Consider the following 22,987-nt stretch of genomic DNA (forward strand, 5'->3'; position numbering starts at 1 on the left):
GCTGACACACGAGTAACAACAGTTTTTTTTTTATTTATTTATTTATTATTATTATTATTAGTAGGGGGTTTCATTCCAGGTTTAAAAAAAAAAAATATGGTTATTATCGCTATTATTATTATTATTATTATTATTATTATTTTCAAATAACCGCAGTAAAATTCTAACACTTTATTTAATCGTTATTATTATTATTATTATTAATCGTTTTTGTTTCGTAACTTTAAAAAAAAAAAAAAAAAAAAAATGTCGTCAATCGTAAGACAAAACGTTTATATTTATTAATACATAGATTTATATATTTATATATAAATATATAAATAAATAAATATTAAAATGTAGTACGGAGGAAAACAAAGAAAAAGGCCGTTATACTTTTTTTTTTTTTTTTTTTTTTTATATACAACGCAGGGAAAGGTTTATTTTATATTGTTTTAGTATTTTTTAAAAATATTTGTTTAGTTAATTTTATTTATTAAAAACCTATTTTTTATTATTATTATTATTATTTTTTTTTTTTTTTTTTTTTTTTTTTTTTTTTAATTTTGTTGATTAGATTATAAAAATACTTTAATTTTTTTTTTTTTTTTTATGAAACGAGTTATTGACGTTTGTTGTAACCGGTACAATTAACTATTATTATTATTATTATTATTATTATTATTAGTTATTATTATTATTATTATTTCTTCGTCGATGAAATTTTTAGCATCGTCGGGAAGTCAATCAAACAAAGTCACAACGATTTCGATTTAATTTCTCGTTTTTTTTTTTTTTTTTTTTTTTTTTTTTTTCGTATCCGTTTTTAAAATAATAATAATAATAATAGTAATGAAAATGATAATAATAATAATAATAATAATAATAAATGAAATTAGCGTCTTATAACCGTTTATTTATAGTATTATTAAACGAGTGAGTTATTAATTATAAGTGATCGTTTTATTATTATTATTATATTTTTTATTTTATTTTTAAACGTGTATTATTATTATTATTATTATTATTAATTATTTTTATTTTACGATAAAAAAATTTAAATTTATTAAATAGAAATTATTATTATTTTTTTATAGGGTACGCTTTTGAAAATAATTAAATAATAATAATAATAATAATAATAAGAGGAAGGAAAAAATAAAAAACGTCGAAGTTGGGGAGAGAGAGAGAGAGAGAGCGAGTCGTTTGTATTAAAAAACGAAATTTTTTTTCGTAATGATGATGACGTAAATTGAATATTATTATTATTATTATTATTATTATTATTATTATTATTATTATTATTATTATTACTATTTGATGAAAGGTGCAATCGATTGTATTATCATACCCATGTAAAATAATTAATAATCATCGTTTGAACAAAAAAAAAATTAATAGGCATAGATTATTAAATGTATAAAAAAAAATTTAATTTAATGTAAATAAGTTTATATATATATATACACGCGCATACACACGTGTTTACAAAAACGGAAACAAAATAAATAAATAATAATAATAATAGTAATAGTGATAATAATAATGAGAATCATTGTGATGATGATGATGACGACGAGGGGGGATGAAAAAAAAAAATAATAGTGAGATAGAAAAATGATTTTTTTTTTTTTTTAATTTCTTCTCTCTCTTTCTCTTTCTGTCTTTCTCTCATTTACGTGATATGTGATGAATGTAAATAATAATAATAATAATAATAAATTACTTTCGGATTATTTTATGTCGGTAACGTCGGATGTATAAAAAAAAAAAAAAAAAATCACGACGTGAATTGTGTGTATGTGCGGAGTACACATCGCGAATGAAATTTTTTTTAATTTTTCTCTCTCTCTCTCTTTGTCTGTCTCTCTTTTTGTTGTTAGCGATAGGAAAACGTAAAGAGAAAATCGATTTTTCCAACTCGGCGTTTTATAGGAGAGGTACAGAAAAAAAAAAAGGAAAAAAAAATAAAATTTATTAAATATGTTATTTGTAATTTATATAATTTATTGAAACGAATCGTTAGAACGAAATTTGTACAAAATATTATTATTATTATCATTATTATTATTACGTATATATATATATATATATATATATATATATATATATATATATATATATATATATATATATATATATATATATATATATGTGTGTGTGTGTGTGTGTGCGTATACGTACCTCACGCGTTGTGCACGTGATAATTATCCGTGTGGTATGCGCGTGTATGTATACATTTATATATATATATATATATATATATATATATTTGCAATTAATTAACATAATTTAATTAAATTTAAATAATAATAATAATAATAATAATGAATTTTTTTATCACTAAAACCCGCGGATAATGTTAATGAAAATAATAATAATAATAATAATCGTTAGATATTTACATTTTTTATATATATAAGAATATTTTTTATATGTTTTATTATTATTATTATTATGTTATCATTGCTTTCGCGTATGTCAAAGTTCACGTTTTGATTGTTTTTCTCTCTCTTTTTGTTTTTTCTCTCTCTCTCTCTCTCTCTTCTGTAAATCCGCTCACGATCTCTTAATAATACAATTTCGTACGTTATTCGTTATTATCGACAATTTATTTCATTTTTTGGTGACGTCATGAAAAAGGTCGTTGAATATTTGGAGAAGGAAAAAAAAAAAAAAAAAGGTGAGGAAAAGGTTTTTTCGGGGGAAGTAAGGAGAGAGGGGGAATCGTAGTGAGTGTGACGATGAGAATTAATTTTTTAATTTTTTTTTATTTTTTTATTTTGCAGGAAGTAATCGATCGCAGAAATTATTCCGATTTCCGGTTTCCGGTTTAGTTGAAAATTTAATTATCCATCATCACATTCGGAAAATCATGAAATTCGTGACGTCGTATGGGAAATGACGCAATATCTTTAGCAAGTTCTGAACATTGTTCGAGAGATTTCGATAGTATCGGAAAATAATCGATGGAAAAAATTAAAATGTCGTCTAAATCGTCGCACCATTTATTCTCATCGAAAGACTCGGAAACATTCGAATTATTTAACGAATAATCATAACTTTGAATCCCTTCGCCGGGATTCCATTTTTTTTTCCAAATATTCAAAACGTTATAATTTTCCAATTTACTATCGTTATCATTGGACGCCATTTGTAATTTTTCATCGCCGTAACGAAATTTATAAACGAGTAATAATTTTTTTATCATTTCCAACAAGTAATAAGAATTTTTAACGTAGCGTCCGAATTTCAATTTATCATTTAAATCCGATGAGATTTTCATTTTTTTTATATTTTTTATTTTAGTTATCACGTGATTGATGACGTTTCTTTGGAAAATTTTCCTCTGGCAAAATAAAACGATAAATTCCGCTTTTGATTCTTTATGGAAATTCTGGAAAAAAAATTCGATCAATTGAAGTTTTCCAAAAAATTAATTAATTAAGTGGATTCAGTGGTACCAACCTTTGACTCATAATCATCATCATCATTTAATATCGAATCGATAATTTTTTCTAAAAATGTTGTTATAATTTTTTCTAAATTAGGTTCCATATCGAAAGCATTATTTAACACTTCCGCTCCTAATTCGTAAATTGAATTTTTCCAATAGTTTGATATGTTATCCATATCCGTTTTCAAACCCGTTTCAAAACATGACAAAAGGGATTTAATCGTGTCTAAAAACACGACGTCGACGTTCGAATCCCTTATTATGTACCCGAGTGTATCCCCGGGGATTTTCATCGTCCCCAAACTCGATTTCGATTCGTTCGAATAAAAATTTTTTTCACCTCCTCCCCCTCCTCCTCCACCACCTCCACCTTCTTCTTCCGATAAACTTGACACGGAGCATAATTTACGATCCTTGGATATATTTCTATCGAAAATTTTAATCAAATCATTTTTAACAACTTCCGGTTTGGTTTTAATTATCGATTTTAAATTTACGATGGAACCGACGAAATCAATATTATGTTTCATATAATTTTGTAATTTTGTTGTTGTTTTGTTGTTGTTGTTGTTGGAAAATATTGAAAAATCAGTTTGTGTTGATTTTTCTAAACTTTTTTTTTTTATTATTATCATCATTTCTTTACTTTCATCATCATCATTATCATCATCACTTTCTGAAATTGATGAATTTGTGTTTAATTTTAAACACCAATCATCATCATCATCATCATCATCATCATCATCATGGCTATTCATTTTAATAATTTCTATTTGTGAATTCATGCATGTTTCCGTTAATATTGGAAAATCATTTTTTTCATAGCATTCTCTCAATAACGATATCGATTCTAACGAGGATGATATCGAATCGATATCGTTATTATCGATTAATTTTTTTTTTTTTTTCTCAAAACGTTTTATCGATTTTTGTCGTCGTCGTCGTCTCCTCGTCGTTTTTTTTTGGGGTCTTAAAAAATATCCCTTATTCAATTTCCAAGATGTCGATGGTAAATCATCCGAGGGATCTTGAATTATTTTTTTTTTGGAAAAAAAATTTTCTTAGAAATAAGAAATTAAAGGTAATTATTATTATTATCATTATCATTATTAATATTTTACCAGTTTTTTTAATTTTTAGGATTTCATCTAAATCGCTTTGAGTATCCGAAGAAGATACACGAGGTGATTGTGAAAAAAAAACTTGTGATAATTTTTTATAGATATTTTCCTGACTCGTAAATAATTTTTTCGTTTCTTCTTTATCCCCTTTATTATTCGTCTAAAATAAATAAAAAAAAAAAAAAAAATTCTCATTAAATCATGTGAAAAACGGGGGGAAGGGGGAGTGGGTAATGGAAAGGTTTCGAGAGTAGAAAATAATAATAATAATAATAAACTTAATATGACTAGATGAAAAAAAATTTTTTTTTTTTTAATATTAAATTACAAAAAATAATTGTTTTTTTTTTTTTTTGAAGTTTTCTAATTTAAAATATATATGGTACATAAATAAAAATAAAATTAATATTATTATCGATTTCCAGTCCAGCCTCTCCACATGGATGCAAGGCTCGTGACCAAACCGCCGGCCATACTCGTCGTTGCTTGCATGCTTGGCATTTGTTGAGTTGAAAAAACAATCGGACCCGGACTGCTTTCGGGACAAGGAACTAAAGGTATGGCTTCCCATTCTGATGGCACGTCGTTATCTTCATCTTCGGAACAACAATCGTCAATCGATTTTAAATCCGCGCTGAAATTCTCCAGCGAAAAAACCAAAGTCGAATCTATTTCAAAGGGTTCCGTTCTTCCGAGGTTCGAATGATTCACCAAATGTAAAAGATTGCACAACGTGTGTTTGGGATTGAGGAGAGAAGTGTCGATCCCTTGGGAAAAGCATAAATAAAGGATGTTTATGTTTAACTTTGATATTTTTTTATAAAATTTACTATCGCTTATATCGGTGCTGTAAAAATCGGAGTAGGTTAATCTATTGGGCAAAAGAACGTCCAAGTAAAAGGCTAACAAGTTAACCAACTGCGCCGTGTAGCAAAGCGCAGCACTAATGTTATATGCTTGATTTTCATTTAGTTTTTCATTTCCCGGATGATTGTTTTTGTTTGCGGCGACCCAATCGGAATACGCGGAATAATCACCGGAACCTGGTAATGTGGGTGCGACGATACGGTAATGAAGATCACCCGTCGAGTCCATAAACACCCATTTTCCTCTCACGTAGGATGTTCGGGTAGCTTCTGCAAGGGCCGTGACGGTATCAGTAGATTCCAGCTCTTCCGTACTCTTTGAAATGGCATCGATTTTACTTATGGGAAAAATGTAACTAATTAAGTCGTTGACATTTTTTTGAACCAATTTTCTCAGTTCCATTTCCGCCTTGGCAACTTTGTTTCTTCTATGCCTGATTTCAGCTTTCATATTATTGGCTACGTAGTATTCAAGTTTTTCTACTCTTTCTTTGTTTCTAGGCAATCTCAAAGTTCTCGCAGCATTTTTTTCTCTGACCATTTCAATTTCTTTATTTGTTTTTTTAATGACTTCATTTTTTTTCTTGATTAATTGCAATAATAATTTTATCCTTCCTCTGCACAGATTTATATCGGATTGCAATTTAGTTTTAATTTCATATTTTTCAAGTACTTTTAAACATTTATTCGACAAAATTTGTTTGTCACTTTTTAATTTAAACCACAATAATTTTTTGTCAGCATATCTTTCTGAAATATTATTAATAAAATTAATCATTAAAATGGCGAATAAATTTAGGGAAATATATCAAAGTAAATGATAATAAAAAAAATTTTCAAGGCCTTACATTTATTTACTAATATTATCATATAATTGGTATTAAAAATTATGTGCGTTAAATTCAATTAATTCTTATGTTAAAATTTATAATTTTAAATTTTTTATAAATATTTATGATTTTTTTTGTTGTTGTTGTTGTTTTTTTCAGGAAAGGAAATTTTAAAAACAATGATTTAATTCAACATTTAAAAAACAATTTTTTTTTTTTTATTCTAAACAGGTAGACGGCATTACGTTTGAAATAATGGTTATCTAATGAAATGAATTTTAAAATAACGCAGTATTTAATCGAGTTTTAAATAAAAAAACATAAACGTTATTATTGAAAATAATGCGCAGTAAACTACATGTAATTAAACGGTTACTACTGATAAATAAAAACAAAGTACCTGGATTTTGCAGAGTTGAACTATAAAAATCTCCGTTCGCAACACATATTTTACAATAAAATGTAGTCCTTAAATTATTACATAGTAAACACTTTTCACGAACACCATTATTTTTGTCTTTTATTTCGTCAATTTCTGATGATAAATTAAAATCAACGGGAGGTGAACAATCATCTGATATATTTGTAGCCATTATTTAGTTTACAAATTAGATGATTATTGCCACCACAATAAGTGGCGTGAAGGGTACTTTCATTATAATAAAAAAAAAAATCCCGCTTTGCGCTCGTTCAAAAACAAAAATTTTATAAATTCATCAAATTAAATTGAAATAAATTAAAAAAAAACAAAAAATAAAAAAAAATTTAGTTTAATTTTAAAACTCGAGTAAATTTTAAAAGAATAAAATGAGTTTCAAACATTTATTTATTGTTTAAATGAATTTTTGAATTAAAAAAAAAAAATTACAATGTTAATCAAGACACATTTTCATTGCAATATTAAAGTTTTGTTTAGAAAACAAAGTACAAGGATTAGAATATTATATTTCTGTTAGAAAAACTAATTTTTTATAGCTTAAGGTAATAAAAAAAAAATTTTATTTTAAATAATTAGTTTAAATATTGTTTAATTACCGATTCTATTTCATTGCAGATACTCGAAAAATTTTTTGAAAGATCCATATTTAAGTTCTATCGTCAAATTTTCAAAATTTTCTATCACCGATCAAATCACAATATTTAAAAGGGGGGAAAAAAAAGGCGTAAAATAAATTTTATAAAAAACAAAATTTAAAAAAAAAAAAAAAAAATTATAAATTAAATTTTGTGACACATTAGAACTTTCGTCATTCTGATAAAATGACCGTTGCGTCTACATTAACCGTAGCAAATGTGAGCTGTATTGATGCGCGTTCCTTTGTTCCAATGAAAAAACACGTTTTTTCATTTACTATTTTAAAAAAAAAAAAAATGATTTTTTGCTTTACTCGTATAATTGCATTTTAAATCTGTGTTATTAATAAAATTTTTATTTAATTCAAAATGGATGCATTGGGAACTGGACAATTAACAGGGTCTCAGAAAGATGAATTGATGGAACAGGTTAAACAACAGTTAGCTGTAGTAAATGCACAAGAGCTATTAACAGTAAGTTAATATTTAATAATTGATTTTATTCATATTAGTACTGATTCGATTTTTAGTAATTCGTGTTTATTATTATGTTTTTTTTTTTATAGAAAATGACTGAAAAGTGTTTTAAAAAGTGCATAGATAAACCCGGTACATCACTAGATAGTTATGAACAAGTAAGTAATAATTTAATACTTATACTTCACTTATTGCATAAATGTATGTAATTTTTTTTTTTTTTTTTTTTTATAGAAATGTGTAGCCATGTGTATGGATAGATATTTAGATTCATGGAATCTTGTTTCAAAAGCTTATGGAAATAGGCTTCAAAGAGAAAGACAAAGGATGTAGTTGAAAAAAATTTAAAATTTAGTTATCGATATAGTAAAGTCTGGAACAATTTTTTTTTTTGTGTTTTTTTTTTAATTGAATTTTTCTAGGTACAAATAATTATTTAAAGCAATTATTCAGTTGTCATTAAATTTATGAGACTAGGGAGGCAAATTATCATTTTTTTCCCCTACAATTTTATTTAATTTTATTAAATATACAGCTATAATATTATGCATTTTTATATTAATCTTAAAATTTTTTTAAGATAACTATCGGGGAGCTGTTACCTTCTTAATTATTATTATTATTAGAAAATATAATTTCAGTTAAATTATTTCTTAAATTTTAATTTTTAGGGATAAACATGAAAAATATAATTAATTTAATGAATGACACTGTTTTGCAATTCGTTTTTTTCATTTTCTTAATTACAGTGTCTACTCGCAAAATGATTCGATATTTAAGAAAAATAATAATTTGCTTATAATTTAGTGAAGGAAAATTATTTCTTTTTATACCTTTCATTTAATTTTAGGTATTTTTTTAAGGTTTCTTAAATTTATTCAAGAAAATTATTGAACAACTTTTTTATCTTAAAATTTTATTATCTTCATACGATTCGATAGTTTATAAAATGAGAACTGAATAATGATTTGTAAAGGCAAAAAATATGAAAGAAAATATTTTAATCATAAAGCCATATTTGAAAAACTTAATTTAATTAAAACTTTTGCATACATAAATATATATGATAATTAATGGCACATCATACATTTTTCAAACAATACAATTAAATATCTATTGTAAACATAAAAAATTTTTTTAAAAAAATTTAACGATGGGAAAAACTATGAGCACATTTTATTTTTGTTTAGCCATGGTTTTTAAAAAAAAATTTAAATGAAATCATTTAAAATGTAAAAACATATTTATTTTATTAAAAGGTGTTTAAAAATAATGGCAACAATCGATAATTGAAGGCACAAGTAGTAAAATGCTCACAAAGTTTCTAAATAATCTGCAGCTGAGCTGAGTTTTGATATGGTTTCATCGATGGTTTTAGGCGATTCCTGAAAAGAAAAATTATTAATTTTCTAACAGGTATGTATAATGAATATTAATTATAATTATTGTAATTTTATAACCTGTGAGTGTCCATTTATAAGATCCCCACTGTCCTCTTCGAAATCATCTGCATCAGTGTTGTCCGACTTTTGAAAAACGTTTTGAGATTCGCTAATAATACTTGATTTTAGATGAGCAGACGATTTCATTTCCGACTCTGGATTGCAATTTGAATCGGCAGATAACTAAAATAATAATTTTTATTTTAAAATAGGTTGTCATGTAAATGAAAAAAGAAATGCTGATTCTAAGAAGGAACATACTTCTTTGTTTTTTGTACTTTCTTTTCCAGACCAATCATCCATAATGGCTTTTATGTCGTTCATTGAAAAACCTTTATCTTCCGATTTTGATGTTAGGGGTGGTAAATCGCCCAAAACAGATTGTGATTTTTGTTTGTCTTTCTGTTCATCAGTCTTTGTCACAACATTATTATTAGATATTGAATTATTTTTATGGTTTTCTTTTAATTTACTATCTTTAACAGGTGTAAAAGTTAGTAAATCTATTTCGAGAGTTTCTTTCGGTGCGACATTTCCCAAGTTTGATTCTTTAGAATTACTTTTATGTGATGTAGGTAATGGTGAATCTTCTTTTGGAGAATCATTTAAATTTATAGGCCCTTCTGATAAACTGTCTGACTCACTGCAAAAAATTTTAATTCAAGACTTGAGAATTTTTTTGAAAATTTTTGTTATTGTTGTACTTTTGATAAGTCAGTCTCTCTCTTTCAATTAATGAATTTAATTCAACAAATACCTGTAATTGTTAGAAATAGCTTCTTTTATAGAATCATTAGTATCTTCTCTACTTTCATTTTCAACTGGACTTATAGGCGACAATTGAATTTCGCTTTTTTTAATAAAAGTTGAATTTAGAGGTGGGACAGGAGAAATAGTATTATTTCCATGATCTCCACAATCGTATTTATCATTTACTTTTGCAATATCAATATTTGAGACTTTGCAAATGGGAGATTTATTAATATTAATAATTTTTTCAATAACTTCTACAAGTAATGGATACTTTTTACTCAGATCTGTAATTTTTAATTCATTTATCATTTTATCTCTAGTTATTTCATTATAATCGTTATTATATTTTGTTTCAGGCTCGAATACGGATAATGTAAAATCTAGTTCGAAAAATTTTAAAAATTCTCGTATTAAGTTAAGTACTAAGGCACCAACAGGTACTTTTAAAAATGTCGATAGTTTTTCATTTTTAAGTAACGTTTCATTTGTATCTGGATTTTCTTCTAAGGCTAAAAAAACATTGGCCCTGAGTTCTGCCTAAAATCAAAAATTATACATGTGTTAAATTTTTTTAAAACTTCTGTGTTTCAGCATAATATTTTTAAATATTCTTCTTAAGATTAAGCTGTTAATGATATTTTTTTCGTTAGGAATAATTAGTAATAGTGCATGATGAATTGAATTGTTTACAAATTCTGCATGTAAAAATAATAGGCAATACGCACTCTAATTTTCGGTAATATTCCTTTATTCTCTAATGTTTGCGCGACTAAGTTTTTTAGTTCAATGTCTTCTTCCACGGACATTTTCTTTTCTATCACACGAGAGTATTACGATAATTATACAATAAGTACAAAATAAAATACTAAATTGATGAAATTTTACATTTAACGTAATGTTTACCGTTTAGAATTTCCTTTGACAGTGTCAATTAGTACGGCCACTTTTGCTACTGCTTAAAAGCTCAATAATTGAATTAAAGCAAAAGAACAGAATTTAAGGATTCGGTGTTGTATCTGACTAAAAAAAAAAAATCAAATTTTATTGAAAAATATTCGTTTGAAACAGTTTTAAACTTGTTGCTCAATTAAAATGAATTTTTTCGGAAAGACTCCTACCGTTAAAGGTTAACTTTTATTATGTCAACCTTAAACTTTTGAAATTTTTAAATGCAAAATATGTTTATTTAAATAATCTTGTACATTTTCTAACGAAATTTATTTAATTTTTAGAACAACAAAGAGCAAATGATCGAGATTTAAGAAAAGTAACCAGAGAAATCGAAAGAGATAGAAATCAATTGGAAAGAGAAGAAAAAAAAATTGAAATGGAAATAAGAAAAATGGCTAAAGAAGGTAATAAAGAAGGCTGCGCTATTTTAGCCAAGCAGTTGGTGCAATTAAGAAAACAAAAAAATAGGACCATAGCAGCTACGAGTAAGATTCATGGTATAGCTGCTCAAAATAAAATGATGGGAGCAAATGTTGCATTGACTGATGCAATGGCGACAACATCGAAAACCATGGGAAATATAAATAAACTAATGCAACCACAAAGGCTGGCAAATGATATGAAAGCTTTTCACGAAGCCGCAACCAAGATGGGAATGACGGAAGAAATAAGTGAGCTTTTTATCTTAAAAAAAAGTCATTAAGTAGACATTTTGATGCTTATGTTCGATTTCTCATATTTTTTTTTTAGTTAATGACACCCTAGATGACATACTAGATGCTTCAGATGATGAAGAAGAATCGGATAAAGTTGTTACTCAAGTTTTAGATGAAATCGGAATAGAAATATCTGGTGAAATGTCTAAAGCTCCAAATGCTGTAAGAGGCAGAGTTGGGGAAAAGTCTAGACTACCAACTGATGAAGAAATAGAAGCACAATTGGCAAAACTGAGAGTTCCTAATTAAAAAATCAACTGCATCGATTCATAATATTTTTTTAGGTATTATATTTAAATGCATTTACATGAAATCGAGTCATATTTTAAACAAACAACTAAATATTATTATATGACTTACATGAGTTCTTTTATTTATTTATTTGAAGTAGTTTAAAAACTATTTTGCTTAGGTAAAATCGAATGAAGGGGGTTCTTGTTAAAAAATTTGAATCAAACATTTCTTTTGCCATAATCTTTATTTACAATCGGTCAAATCGATAAATATATCCTGACATTTAATAAGAGTATTTTGCAAAATCATAAAAATTTTTATTTTTTAATGCAATTTTTTTTAATAATTTTTGCTTAATGCTAATAATGAATCCATGATGTAATTTAAATTTATATATATATATATATATATATATATATATATTTATAAATATTAATCGTAATAATGTTTGAAATTAACAAAAAAAAAAAAAAACGAAAACTAGGAAAACTCGACAAATTAAAATTAATTTTTAATTAATTCTAGTCTTTAAAAATAATTTAAAAATTTTACTTAAATTTTTTTTTTTAAAAAATAATTATCATTATTAGTTAAAAATAAAATTTTTATATTTTTTTTTGTTTTTTAAATAATTAAATCGTATTGTGTTGTGTTGCATTTAAAAGTAAATCGGATATTTAGCTTTAAAAAAAAAAACTTATCAAATGCCTTATGACGCACCATTTTAATTACTATTTTAAAATATAATAATGATGGCCTTAATTAATAATTATTTTTATAAATGTATTATATTAATTAAAAATTATATTTTTATTTTTTTATTTTTATTTTTTTTTGAGAAGGAATTTAATCGAATTAATTTATTATTTTTAATATTCATTATAATTTATATTTTTTTTAAAGGGAAAAGGGAGAAGGAGGGGGAGGGGAGGAAAAGCAGACAAATTTTAAAAAGTTATTATTAATTTTTTATTATTCTTTCAAATTTTGGAAAAACAATTTTAAGTAAAAATAATCAAATGTTAAAACAAACACTTTAAAGCATTTAGTTTTAAAAATTTCCAATAGATGGCATAACAATTAAAATAAAAATGTATTATAAACTCGTAAAATATTAATTTTAGTTAATATTTTTGTTCACAGATGTCGTGCAAATGCAAACTACGTAGGATTCAAATAGAGGAAATGCCATTTGAAAAATGTCCGTCGCAAGCGAAACACACACAAAACAGGTAAATTAAATTTTCATTCATATTTATTCATCCGATATATAAAATTATATCTCGATCACGTGTGATAGATAATACGTACCTTACGACGACGAAATTATTATTGAAATAATAATAATAATAATTTTATTTTAATCAGGTACGAAAAATAAAATGTATTTAAATGACACACACCTCGTATTAAATTTTTTTTTTTTTTTTTTTTTTTTTTTTTTGTTCACTGTTATTATCATCATTATCATTACAATTATTTATCATTTAGAGAAATACCCCTAATAAAAAATGAAGAAAATTGTTCATTTAAAATAATAATAATAATTTAATGGATTCGTAATGGACTAGAATTACTAATAGGGTGTTCTTCCATTGTTAGAAGGAAATTTAAAAAGTTTAGTGGAGGGATGCCTGCCACCCCTCAAAAAGAAAAATAATTACGTTAAAATATTTTCATTTGTTTTTTTTTTTTTTTTTTTTTTTTTTTTTTTAGAAAAAGTTAAGTAGTTTTCTGCTGTCGAGGAAAATTTTCTCATACCTGTCTGTCGAGGAATATATAAAACTTGTCACAAAGACAGAAAGAAAGGAAAAGATGATTTGTCTCATAAATTTTCGATGGAGTCGGAATAACAAAAAAAGGTAAAAAAAGGTTTCGAAAATTTTTGTTTAATTAAAAAAAAGTGGGAGGAGGTGGTAAAGGGGAAGTAGGGGGTGTAGGTGGGTGGGGGAGAGAGAGAGAGAGAGAAAAGTGACAACTGGAAAAAATTGAAAGAAAAAAAAAAAGGAAAGATTTTTATATATATTTTTCTCTCTCTCTCTCTCTCTCTCTCGTTTCTTTTTACTTCCGTTTCCCCTTTTTTTTTTTTTAACATTTTTCATCATCATCATCATCATCATCATCATCATCATCATCTTATTCCAAAGGTTTTCTTTCTTTTTTTTTTTTCTTTTGCCATTTCCATAAGTTTCCCATTAAATTTTTAATAAATTCAAAATTTCATTTTTTTCTTTTTTTTTTAATATTAACTCTACTGCTTTCATTAAGAAGAAAGAAAATTTTTTTTCTTTTTCTCCATGATGTTGGAGAAAAAAAACTGGAACGAACGTGGAGAAGAATATCCACGTCGAGAGTGTAAATTTTCGATAATTTAAAAAATTTTCTCTCCGTTACCTTTTCCAAATGTACGAATACGAAAACGAATCACGTTCGGTTAATTGCTTAGCGTAGTACCATAAAAGTTTAAGACGATGAGTAATCAACTCCAGCCAAAAAAAAATTATTAATGGTTCTGGAGAAAAAAAAACTATCCGGGAACGCGCATACACACACACACACAAAATGGTAGCCGTTAATAAAATTCATCTTTCAGAATAATTTGTTTTAAAAAAAAAAAAAATTCTTTCGTAGTTTAAACGCGTACCCGCACGCATGCACACACGCACACACAACCGGAAACGGAAGGGAAAGGAAAAAAATTTTTGGAATTTTCGCGACATTTTCCGAGTATAAACGAGCGAGCGAAATTACGTCACTTTTACAATTTCCCTGTTACCTTTTTTAAAAAAAAAAACTTTATTTTTATTTAGGTCATGGGTCATGTTGTGGCGGTGGCATTGGGGGGTTGGGATTGAGGGGGGTTGGGGGTTGCGAAATAATTAACACGGATGACGGTTATCCAGTACGACGGCCATTAATATTTTTTTTTATTTTTATTATTAATGTATAAAATAATTAAATATTCAAATTATTTTTTTTTTCGTTACGGTCCGTTCGAACGAATGGAAAAAAATAAATAAATAAATAAATTTTAAATCGTTAATAATAATAATAATAATAATAATAATAATAATAATAATAATAATAATAATAATAATAATAATAATATTTTATTTCAGAGAGCATTCATCATCATCATCATCATGGTTTCAATGTTAAAAAGTGACGGATATCAGTTTAAAAAAAAATTATGGATATTGAAAAATTCATGAGGGATCATACGGGAGGGGTGTGTATGTGAGCGGCGTTGGATCCATACAATCAGGTGGTAAGTAGCAGAAGACATTTTTAATCAGTATACGTACGCGCGAATCGAATACAAATGAATTTTTTTTTTTTTTTTTTCGTTTCGGGTTAGGGACGGGAACCGTACATATTTCACTTTATTAATTTTTTAACGATTTTTTTTTTTTTGCTTTCGGTTTTTCGTAATAAATGACCTTTTCTACGCTTGTAAAGGCCCCCACCTTCCTCACCACTCCCACCCCTTACCACCACCACCGACGACACACAACATGTGAGAAAAAAAGAGGTAGTGAGATATGAGAATATTATGCGTTAAATTCGCCATTTTATTTTTTTTTATTTTTTTTTTTTTTTGTTATCCGTGTAATTTTTTTTTAATTCGACTCTGCAATTATCATTATCATTATTATTATTATTATTATTATTACAGTCGAACGTATGTTAATTAATAATTAACTATATAAATTTTCCAAAAAATTGTTTCGTGCGGGAGCGGAGAAAATGTTAAAGAGAGAGAGAGAGAGAGAGGGAGAGATTTTTTTTAAATGTTTCCATCGTTAACGTTTCGCCATAATAATTAAAAAAAAAAACAAGCGGAAAATTTATTATTATTATTATTATTATTATTATTAGTATCATTATTAGACTTGAAATTTTATTTTTTTTTTAAGTAGGACTCGTGCCCCCCTGTCTCTCCCCTCTTTGCCACCCCCCAAACGAAAAATTACAAAAACATCCCTCTTGTTTAATAAATATATCGTTGAACTTAATGATTTTATTATTATTATTATTATTACTATTATTATTAGTAAAACTGCAGTAAGAAAAATCCCTTTAAAACTTATGTTTTTTGAAGGGGGAAAGGGGAAAAGGGGGTCGAAAAGGAAGGGAGGAACGGGAAAGGGGTAGAAGGAATAGTTTGATGTAGTGGCAACGGGTTTAGGTTATAACAAAATGGCGAAATTACGTGGAAGAAGAATAAACAATTTTTGTTTTTGTTTCTACCACGTCGGAATACGTACGATGATGATGTCGGTCGATCGTTGGGATTGATGGGGAAGAAAAATAAAAAAAATTTTAGAAATCCGGAATAGGAGAATGGGGAGGGTGGTAGGTAAGAATCCTGGAATCGTGCGCTATTTTTAATTTTTTATAATGATGGTTACGTTGTTGTTTCCGAAGCGTCGGATTTTTTTTTTTTTTTTTTTAACGTTACGAGGTTTTTTTTCTTTCTTTCTTCGTAATTATCATTATTATTATTATTATTATTATTATTATTATCATCATCATAATAATAATAATTATTTAAAGTTTAAACGGACGGTTGCTAATAAAAAATTATGATTACGTAAAAAAAAAAAAAATTTAAGAGTTATTTGTTGTTGTTGTTGTTGAGTTGTCATTAAGACTGAAAACATTATGGGAAATTTTTTTTCTTTTTTTTTTTTTTGTTATGAAAATTGATTGCTTTGATTTTTTTTTTTTTTAAAAAACATTTTTATGTTTATGTTTATGTTTATTTTTTTTAACGTTTCGTATCTTTCTTTTTTTTTTTTTGAAATCGTTTCCTTTATGATTTTTGGTATTTCTTTATGTTTTAGAAAAACACAAAACATACATTTTTGTAGTTGGAAAAATTTTTTTTTGTACCAACTATTTCCGGTTTTTGTTTTTTAAATTCTGGCGAAAGGGGGCGTTCGGTGAAAATTTTTTAATATTATGTTTATGTTTTTTAAACAGATTTTATTTGAAATGTTTGTTTGTTTTTTAGAAAACGATTTAATTTATTTTCACAAATTCTTCTTCTTTTTATTATTATTATTATTATTATTATTACTATTATTCGGTTGCTTCTTCTGTTTTGTCTGTTTGTTTGTTTGTTTGTTAAAGTTCGTTAAAAACGTAAAAACTTATTATTATTATTTTAATTTTGCTCATTTTGCGTACACGAAAAACAGCTTTTGAGATTTTTATTTTTTTTTTTGTTTGTTTTTCGGTCTCCCTTTCATTTTTTTTTTTTTTTCGTTTTAATGTTGGCGTCCCTGTTAATCAAAAAAAAAATAAAAATAAAAATTCAATATTTACTTTTTTTAGGGTCATTTAATAAAAATTTTACGACTTAATAATTTATTGCATAAAACTGTTTTTTGTTTTTTTTTGCATTATGATTTGCATCGTTTTATAATAAATGCAATAATAATAATGATGATGATAATAATAATATTTTTGTTTAGTTTTTTTGACTTCAGGTGAGGAAATAAAATGGCGTGATCGTTTAGTTTTATTACTGACTTTTAATGATTTAAATTTTAAATAAAACCGGAAGTGAATTGTTTTTCAAAGGTAAATAAAAATAATAAAATGGAAAAATGTCAAAAGAGAGAGGAAGGGGGGGGGCAGCTAATAATAATAATAATATATTCAATTAAGTTGTCGTCGTCGTCGTCGTCGTTCCCTTTTCCCCTCATCCCAACTTATCCCGTTTTAAAAAATAAATATTAAATTGCATGTTAAAAAAAAAAAAAAAAAATATCCCTGGTTACTGCCCGTCGTCTGGAAAGTTCTGGAAAATAAAAAAATTTTAACCTTAGGGAAGAAGTCGAATGTTTTGTTTCGATTGTTTATATAAAAAAAAAAAAAAAAAAATGGCGGTGATAAAAGATAACGAGGTTGAAAAATATTTTTGAAAAAAAAAAAAAAAATTTCAAAGGTCAAAATAACCAAACGTTTATATGTTTACGGATAAATGAATATTAATAACAACCGTCAAATATAACCGAGTAGCAGCTATTCGATTATTAATTTTATTCTAAAGACACGTACAAATAAGAAACAGAAAGAAAAGGAATTATATCCTTTTACGTTTAAATCGGGTTAAAAAGTAAATTTTTCACGGGTCAAAATTCTTTTTCTACGGATCTTCCCGCTTGTTCGAACCTCCTCAACCCTCCCCCCTCGCATCCCCCCCATCCGCTTCCGCTTCCCTTTAAAAAATTTTTTTTTTTATTTTCAATAATAAAAATTTTAAAATACCGTGAAAGCAGACGACGACGACGACGACGATAATAAATAATACGTTCTGGTAGGCAGGGGCATTAATATATATCGAAAACATTGTCGGATGGTATTATTATTATTATTATTATTATTATTATTATTATTATTATTATTATTATTATTATTATTATTATTATTAAATCGTATTAAGGAACCACGATTAGAAACAGTTTTTTATTATTATTATTATTATTATAAAAAAAAATTACGCCGCCATTTTGAATACGAAAAAAATTTTTTTTGTTTGTTTGTTTGCGGATTAAATAAAATGACGTGAAAGCAAAAAAAAAAAAAAAAAAAAAAAATGGTTTTCCAAACGGTGTTTTCCTTTGTGAAAATTTTCTTTCTCTTTTTCACACACACACACTCACGCGATAGGTTACGAATATTTTTCGACGGAATTCTTTAAATATCATTTCCGGTTACTCTTTTCCCCACTCGCCCCCCAACACTTTTCCGGATGCGAGTCGTAATTATATATATATATTTAGAAAAAAATAAAAAATTTAGTCGTCCGGATAATGATTTTAATTATTTTTTTTTTTTTTTTTGGTCACGATATTTATGAAATTTTCCTGTCGTTGTTGGGCGAAGGGAAAAAACATTTTAACGGTTTTTTATAAAAAGTGGTAGGGTTGCTGTTGGGAGGGTAGGTAAGAAAAAATAGGAGGGTAACAGTGAAAAATCATAAACGCTACTACTATCGGGAGATCAAAAACAACAACGGCAGCAGCAACAAAAACGCCCCATTTTTACTTTATTGCATAAAAAATCGAAATGGAAAATGTAGCAAACTACCCGACGGGAGGGTAAGAAGGACGTGGGGGTGGGTGGAGGGGTACGATGGGGAGGAGGCAAGACGGTGGTGGGAATTAATAAAACCACAAAAAAAAAAAAACCATAAGAACCACGCAATCTGTCGTGTGTACTTACAGGCGAGTGGGTGCTGCTGGGTTAGGACGTGGGGGTGGGGGGGTTGGTATTTTTCATAAAAAGAAAAAAATTCTAGAATATTCGTGTCGAAAGAAAAGAGGAGATGATGATGATGATGATGATGATGATGATTTTAAACATGCGAACGAATTTCGAGTCCTAAGAATAAATGCATATGCACGACAGTAAAAAAAAAAAAAAAAATGAAAAGAATTAACGCACCGTGAAAACATTTTTAAAGAAAATTTTCTACTCGGATTTCTATATAAACTAAGTAAGACGATCACGATGATAATGATAATGATAATGATGATAATAACGACGATGATCGGATTTTTTTTTTTTTGGAACGTTAAGAGATTAAGTCAAGGGTGAAACAAAGTTAAACCACATGTAAAATTCACACAATGAATTTTTTCTTCTTTTTTTTCAATGTAACTAATCAGATAAAAATTTCGTTACAGTGAATTTTTCTTTTTATTGTTGTTTGTTGGTAACAATGCCGTAGATATTTCAAATCCATCCTTTTTAATTTTTAACCACGACGTGCAACCGCCATTTTCAGGTATGAATACTATAAAAAATCATTACGTAGAAAAGAAAGACACACACACACACACATTTTCTGGAGATTTAACAGATAATCAATTACGATTGTTGTTGTTGTTGTTGTTGTTGCGTTTTTTCTTTGGTTTTCTAAAGGGTCGGTCGATTTATTTCAAAAAATAAATAATAATAATAATAATAGTAGTAGTTAGAAGAAAAAGAAAAAAAAGAAACCATTTTTAACTTTTTATTTTTTTCATTATTCTTTTTCTTTTTCTTAAATTTATCATTATTATTATTATTATTATTATTATTATTTTCATCATCTGTGAAAGATATGGGTAAATCGATGATGATAAAAGTCACGACACGTTTGTATATCGCTAACAAAAGATTTTTAAGTGGTGCTGCCGTGTTTGTGTCAGTTTGTCTCATTTTCCACCTGTCAAAAACCCTATTTTTTCCAATTTAACAAACTAATTCATTGTATTTTTATTTATTTATTTATTTATATTATTATTATTTATTTATTTAAAAATTTAAAAATGTAGAAGGATTGTCTAATTTTTAAAATAAAAAGAGAGAGAGAGAGAAATAATATATTGACGTGAATCGTTTTCGGTTGTTTATAAATATTATTATTATTATCACACTTGAGAGCTATTGTGTTTGTAGGAGTTTTTTTTTTTTTTTAAATATTTATTCCAGGTTTCTGACTCGATTCCCTAAAAAATAAATGCTTTAATATGGTATGACTCCCGAGGAAAAAGTCGGGAGTGGTTGTGTACTCCTGTAATCCAACAACTCGGAGGCTGGGTATAGAGGATGGTTTAGAGGCGGGGGTTCTTGGTTTGGATTTTCCACGTTGACTAGGCGTCCGGTGTAAAAACAGACCTGTACCTTTATCAAGGTATAAGTGACCTAACATGAGGGGGTGAAACTGGGTACTTGATCCAAAACAGAATAAATACGGAAGTGCGACGTGAAAGGAGGACAGATGAACGATCAACAGAATTGGGGACCCCGAATATCTCTCTCTCTCTCTCCCCGGAGACTTTACGGAAGCGGTAGGAACGATGGTGGTAGCTTGGGGTTGTCTCTAGAAAGATACAAAAGGAGAGAAAAGGTTCTGGGGTCTTCCTCGAGTGGGACTCCCACTCAATGGGCTGACGGCTCTGGCTGAGGAGGAAGTTGAACCGGCAAACATGCCTCCCTCCAGGAAAGAGGACTTTTGAAGCACGTCCAGGAGTTTTAGTTGGGTTCGGCTGAGTCCCACACTCTCCCTGTTACCGAGTGGGGAGGTTAGTCATTCCACGGAATCGTTTTTGTTTTCGCTTCCCACGATTTCGATCTCACATTCCAGCCTTTTTTTCTTTTTTTTGGATGTCGTGTTTTTTTCTATCCGTAGAGGTCCGTCAATCAGTTTGCAAATTATATCCGGTACAGTTCTGTCAGTGTGGATTTGTTGATCTTAGAGGGCTTGGAATGTGGTTGTACCATTTCTTGGCTAGTCCATCTCTTTCATTTTAACGACAGTTATCCCATTGGAGGTATTTGTAGATTTTTTTCGTGGATTTCATGTTTTGCCAATATCAGACGTTCAGAAATTCGATTTTTTTCGGACCGAGATAAGAAAATTCTCAACACACATCATCTTGACTTAATCTTCTTATAATTCCGTCTAAGGTCTGATCTCGTGCATCCACCTACGATAAAATTATTATTATTATTATTATTATTATTATTATTATTATCGAATGACGTGCTCATGTTTATTTTTATTTTTTTTTTATAAAACATCAGTTCGAAATTTGACAAAACAAAAAAATTGAATTTCGTTTGTTTATTTATTTGGTTGATCGTACAAAAAAAAAAAAAATAATAATCTTAATTAACGGGATTGAAAATTTTATAAGTTGTTAGAGAAAAGGTTTGACAAAAGGATTAGAATCTGCTCTTTATCGATAATGAAAATCAGTTTTCGTATAAAAGGTTTTTGATTGTTGGAACGACGAGTTTAAAATTGAAATTTATGTCGTTAAAGTAACGAAATTACATTTCAAGTGTGAGGAAATCATTCTCTATCTCTCTCTATCTCTCTCTCTCTCTTAAATTTCACGACCTTAAATTGTTTAATTTTCTTAATTTTCATTCAATTTTAGTTTTAAATTGTCAAAATGTAGTTGGTAGTTATCCAAATCCGACGGCAAAACGATTTCAAAAAAATATGGTTTTCACTTTTCCTTTTTTTTTTTTTTTTTTTTTTTCATATTTTCTCGTTTTAATAATTTTCTATTTTTGGTAAATTTTTGAAATTTTAATACGGTTCTTCACACACGCACTCACACGCCCCTCACCACCTCCTTCCCTCTCTGTCTCTCTCCTCATTTCCCGCTTTCATTCCTTAATTGTTTCGAAACTTTTATCATTTCATTTGGGTTTCATACCCGGAAAATATATTTTTGGTATTTTTATTATTTAAAAACGTTTTATTATCATTATTATTACTATTATTATTATTATCATTCGAATTTTTTGTTTTTAAATTTTCTAAAAATTTCTAGAATATATATATTTATATATTTTCCCGATGGGTGAAAATTTTGTTTTTAACATTTTAATTGGAATTCACAGGTGGCTTCCCCCCAAAAAAAAAAAAAAAGATGAAAAACCGTTTTTGTGTTTTTTTTTTTATTTTTTATTTTTATTCGTAACGTGGCATTAAACGTGGCGTCAACGGTATCTGCCACGACAAAACATTTCATGCGTGTCAACACATATACGTTTGAATGAAAAAAAAAAAAAAATCGTCAAATTGTTTATAAAAAAAAAAAAATTTTTTAATAACGCCGCGTTTATTTTTATAATTATTATTATTATTAAAAACGTTCATCTATTAATATTTAAAATAATAATAATAATAATAATTATTATTATTATTATTATTATTAATATTATTACGAAAAAAAAAACGCGACATTTAATTGACGGTTTTGCGTAATGGAAATTAAAAAAAAAAAAGAAAAATTAAATTAATTATAATAATTATCAGTATTATTATTATTACTATTACTATTATTATTATTATTTTTTTTAACAATTTACGGCTATTAAAATCATGACGAAAAGTGGGAGGAGGGGGAAGGGGGAAAGTTTGAAAGAAAAAAAAAATTATAATGATGATTAAAACGATTTTTGGATGTTGCTAATTTTTGTTTCTCTTTTTCAGGTTCTTCACACGGATTATGACTTACTGAGCTAAAAAAAAATGGCGGCGGAAAATCCTTGGGGGAGAGTAGGAGAGC

The 22,987-nt window shown here is 27.1% G+C and overlaps 5 protein-coding genes across 5 annotated transcripts in view; 3 read left to right on the top strand and 2 right to left on the bottom strand.

The window, feature by feature from the left end:
* Phum_PHUM569840 (NAD-dependent deacetylase HST1, putative) overlaps positions 1-85 on the top strand; it is a gene marked incomplete at both ends in the record, with an annotated part of 4,021 nt that extends 3,936 nt beyond the window's left edge. The window contains one exon of the mRNA XM_002432065.1: positions 80-85. Coding sequence (XP_002432110.1) covers positions 80-85 — 6 coding nt within the window. The remainder of the gene's footprint in view (positions 1-79) is intronic.
* Positions 86-2,824: 2,739 nt separating this feature from the next.
* Phum_PHUM569950 (uncharacterized protein) lies at positions 2,825-6,846 on the bottom strand (the record flags this gene model as incomplete). The annotated part of the gene is made up of 4 exons (XM_002432066.1): positions 2,825-3,376; positions 3,448-3,662; positions 5,022-6,095; positions 6,654-6,846. 4 exons carry the CDS (start codon positions 6,844-6,846, stop codon positions 2,825-2,827), a joined length of 2,034 nt encoding a protein of 677 aa, XP_002432111.1.
* Positions 6,847-7,696: 850 nt separating this feature from the next.
* Phum_PHUM569960 (mitochondrial import inner membrane translocase subunit TIM13, putative) lies at positions 7,697-8,137 on the top strand (the record flags this gene model as incomplete). Its single annotated transcript, XM_002432067.1, has 3 exons — positions 7,697-7,801; positions 7,894-7,962; positions 8,039-8,137. The coding sequence occupies 3 exons, from the start codon at positions 7,697-7,699 to the stop codon at positions 8,135-8,137; spliced, it is 273 nt and encodes a 90-aa protein (XP_002432112.1).
* A 980-nt stretch (positions 8,138-9,117) lies between these two features.
* Positions 9,118-10,805, bottom strand: Phum_PHUM569970 (FGFR1 oncogene partner, putative; the record flags this gene model as incomplete). The annotated part of the gene is made up of 4 exons (XM_002432068.1): positions 9,118-9,189; positions 9,508-9,889; positions 10,004-10,536; positions 10,725-10,805. 4 exons carry the CDS (start codon positions 10,803-10,805, stop codon positions 9,118-9,120), a joined length of 1,068 nt encoding a protein of 355 aa, XP_002432113.1.
* A 286-nt stretch (positions 10,806-11,091) lies between these two features.
* Phum_PHUM569980 (Charged multivesicular body protein 2B, putative) lies at positions 11,092-11,915 on the top strand (the record flags this gene model as incomplete). The annotated part of the gene is made up of 3 exons (XM_002432069.1): positions 11,092-11,125; positions 11,232-11,621; positions 11,701-11,915. The coding sequence occupies 3 exons, from the start codon at positions 11,092-11,094 to the stop codon at positions 11,913-11,915; spliced, it is 639 nt and encodes a 212-aa protein (XP_002432114.1).
* Positions 11,916-22,987: the final 11,072 nt, after the last annotated feature.

Source organism: Pediculus humanus, genomic scaffold (assembly GCF_000006295.1).
Source record: "Pediculus humanus corporis 1103172108302 genomic scaffold, whole genome shotgun sequence".
In the NCBI taxonomy this organism is placed as follows: Eukaryota; Metazoa; Arthropoda; class Insecta; order Psocodea; family Pediculidae; genus Pediculus; species Pediculus humanus.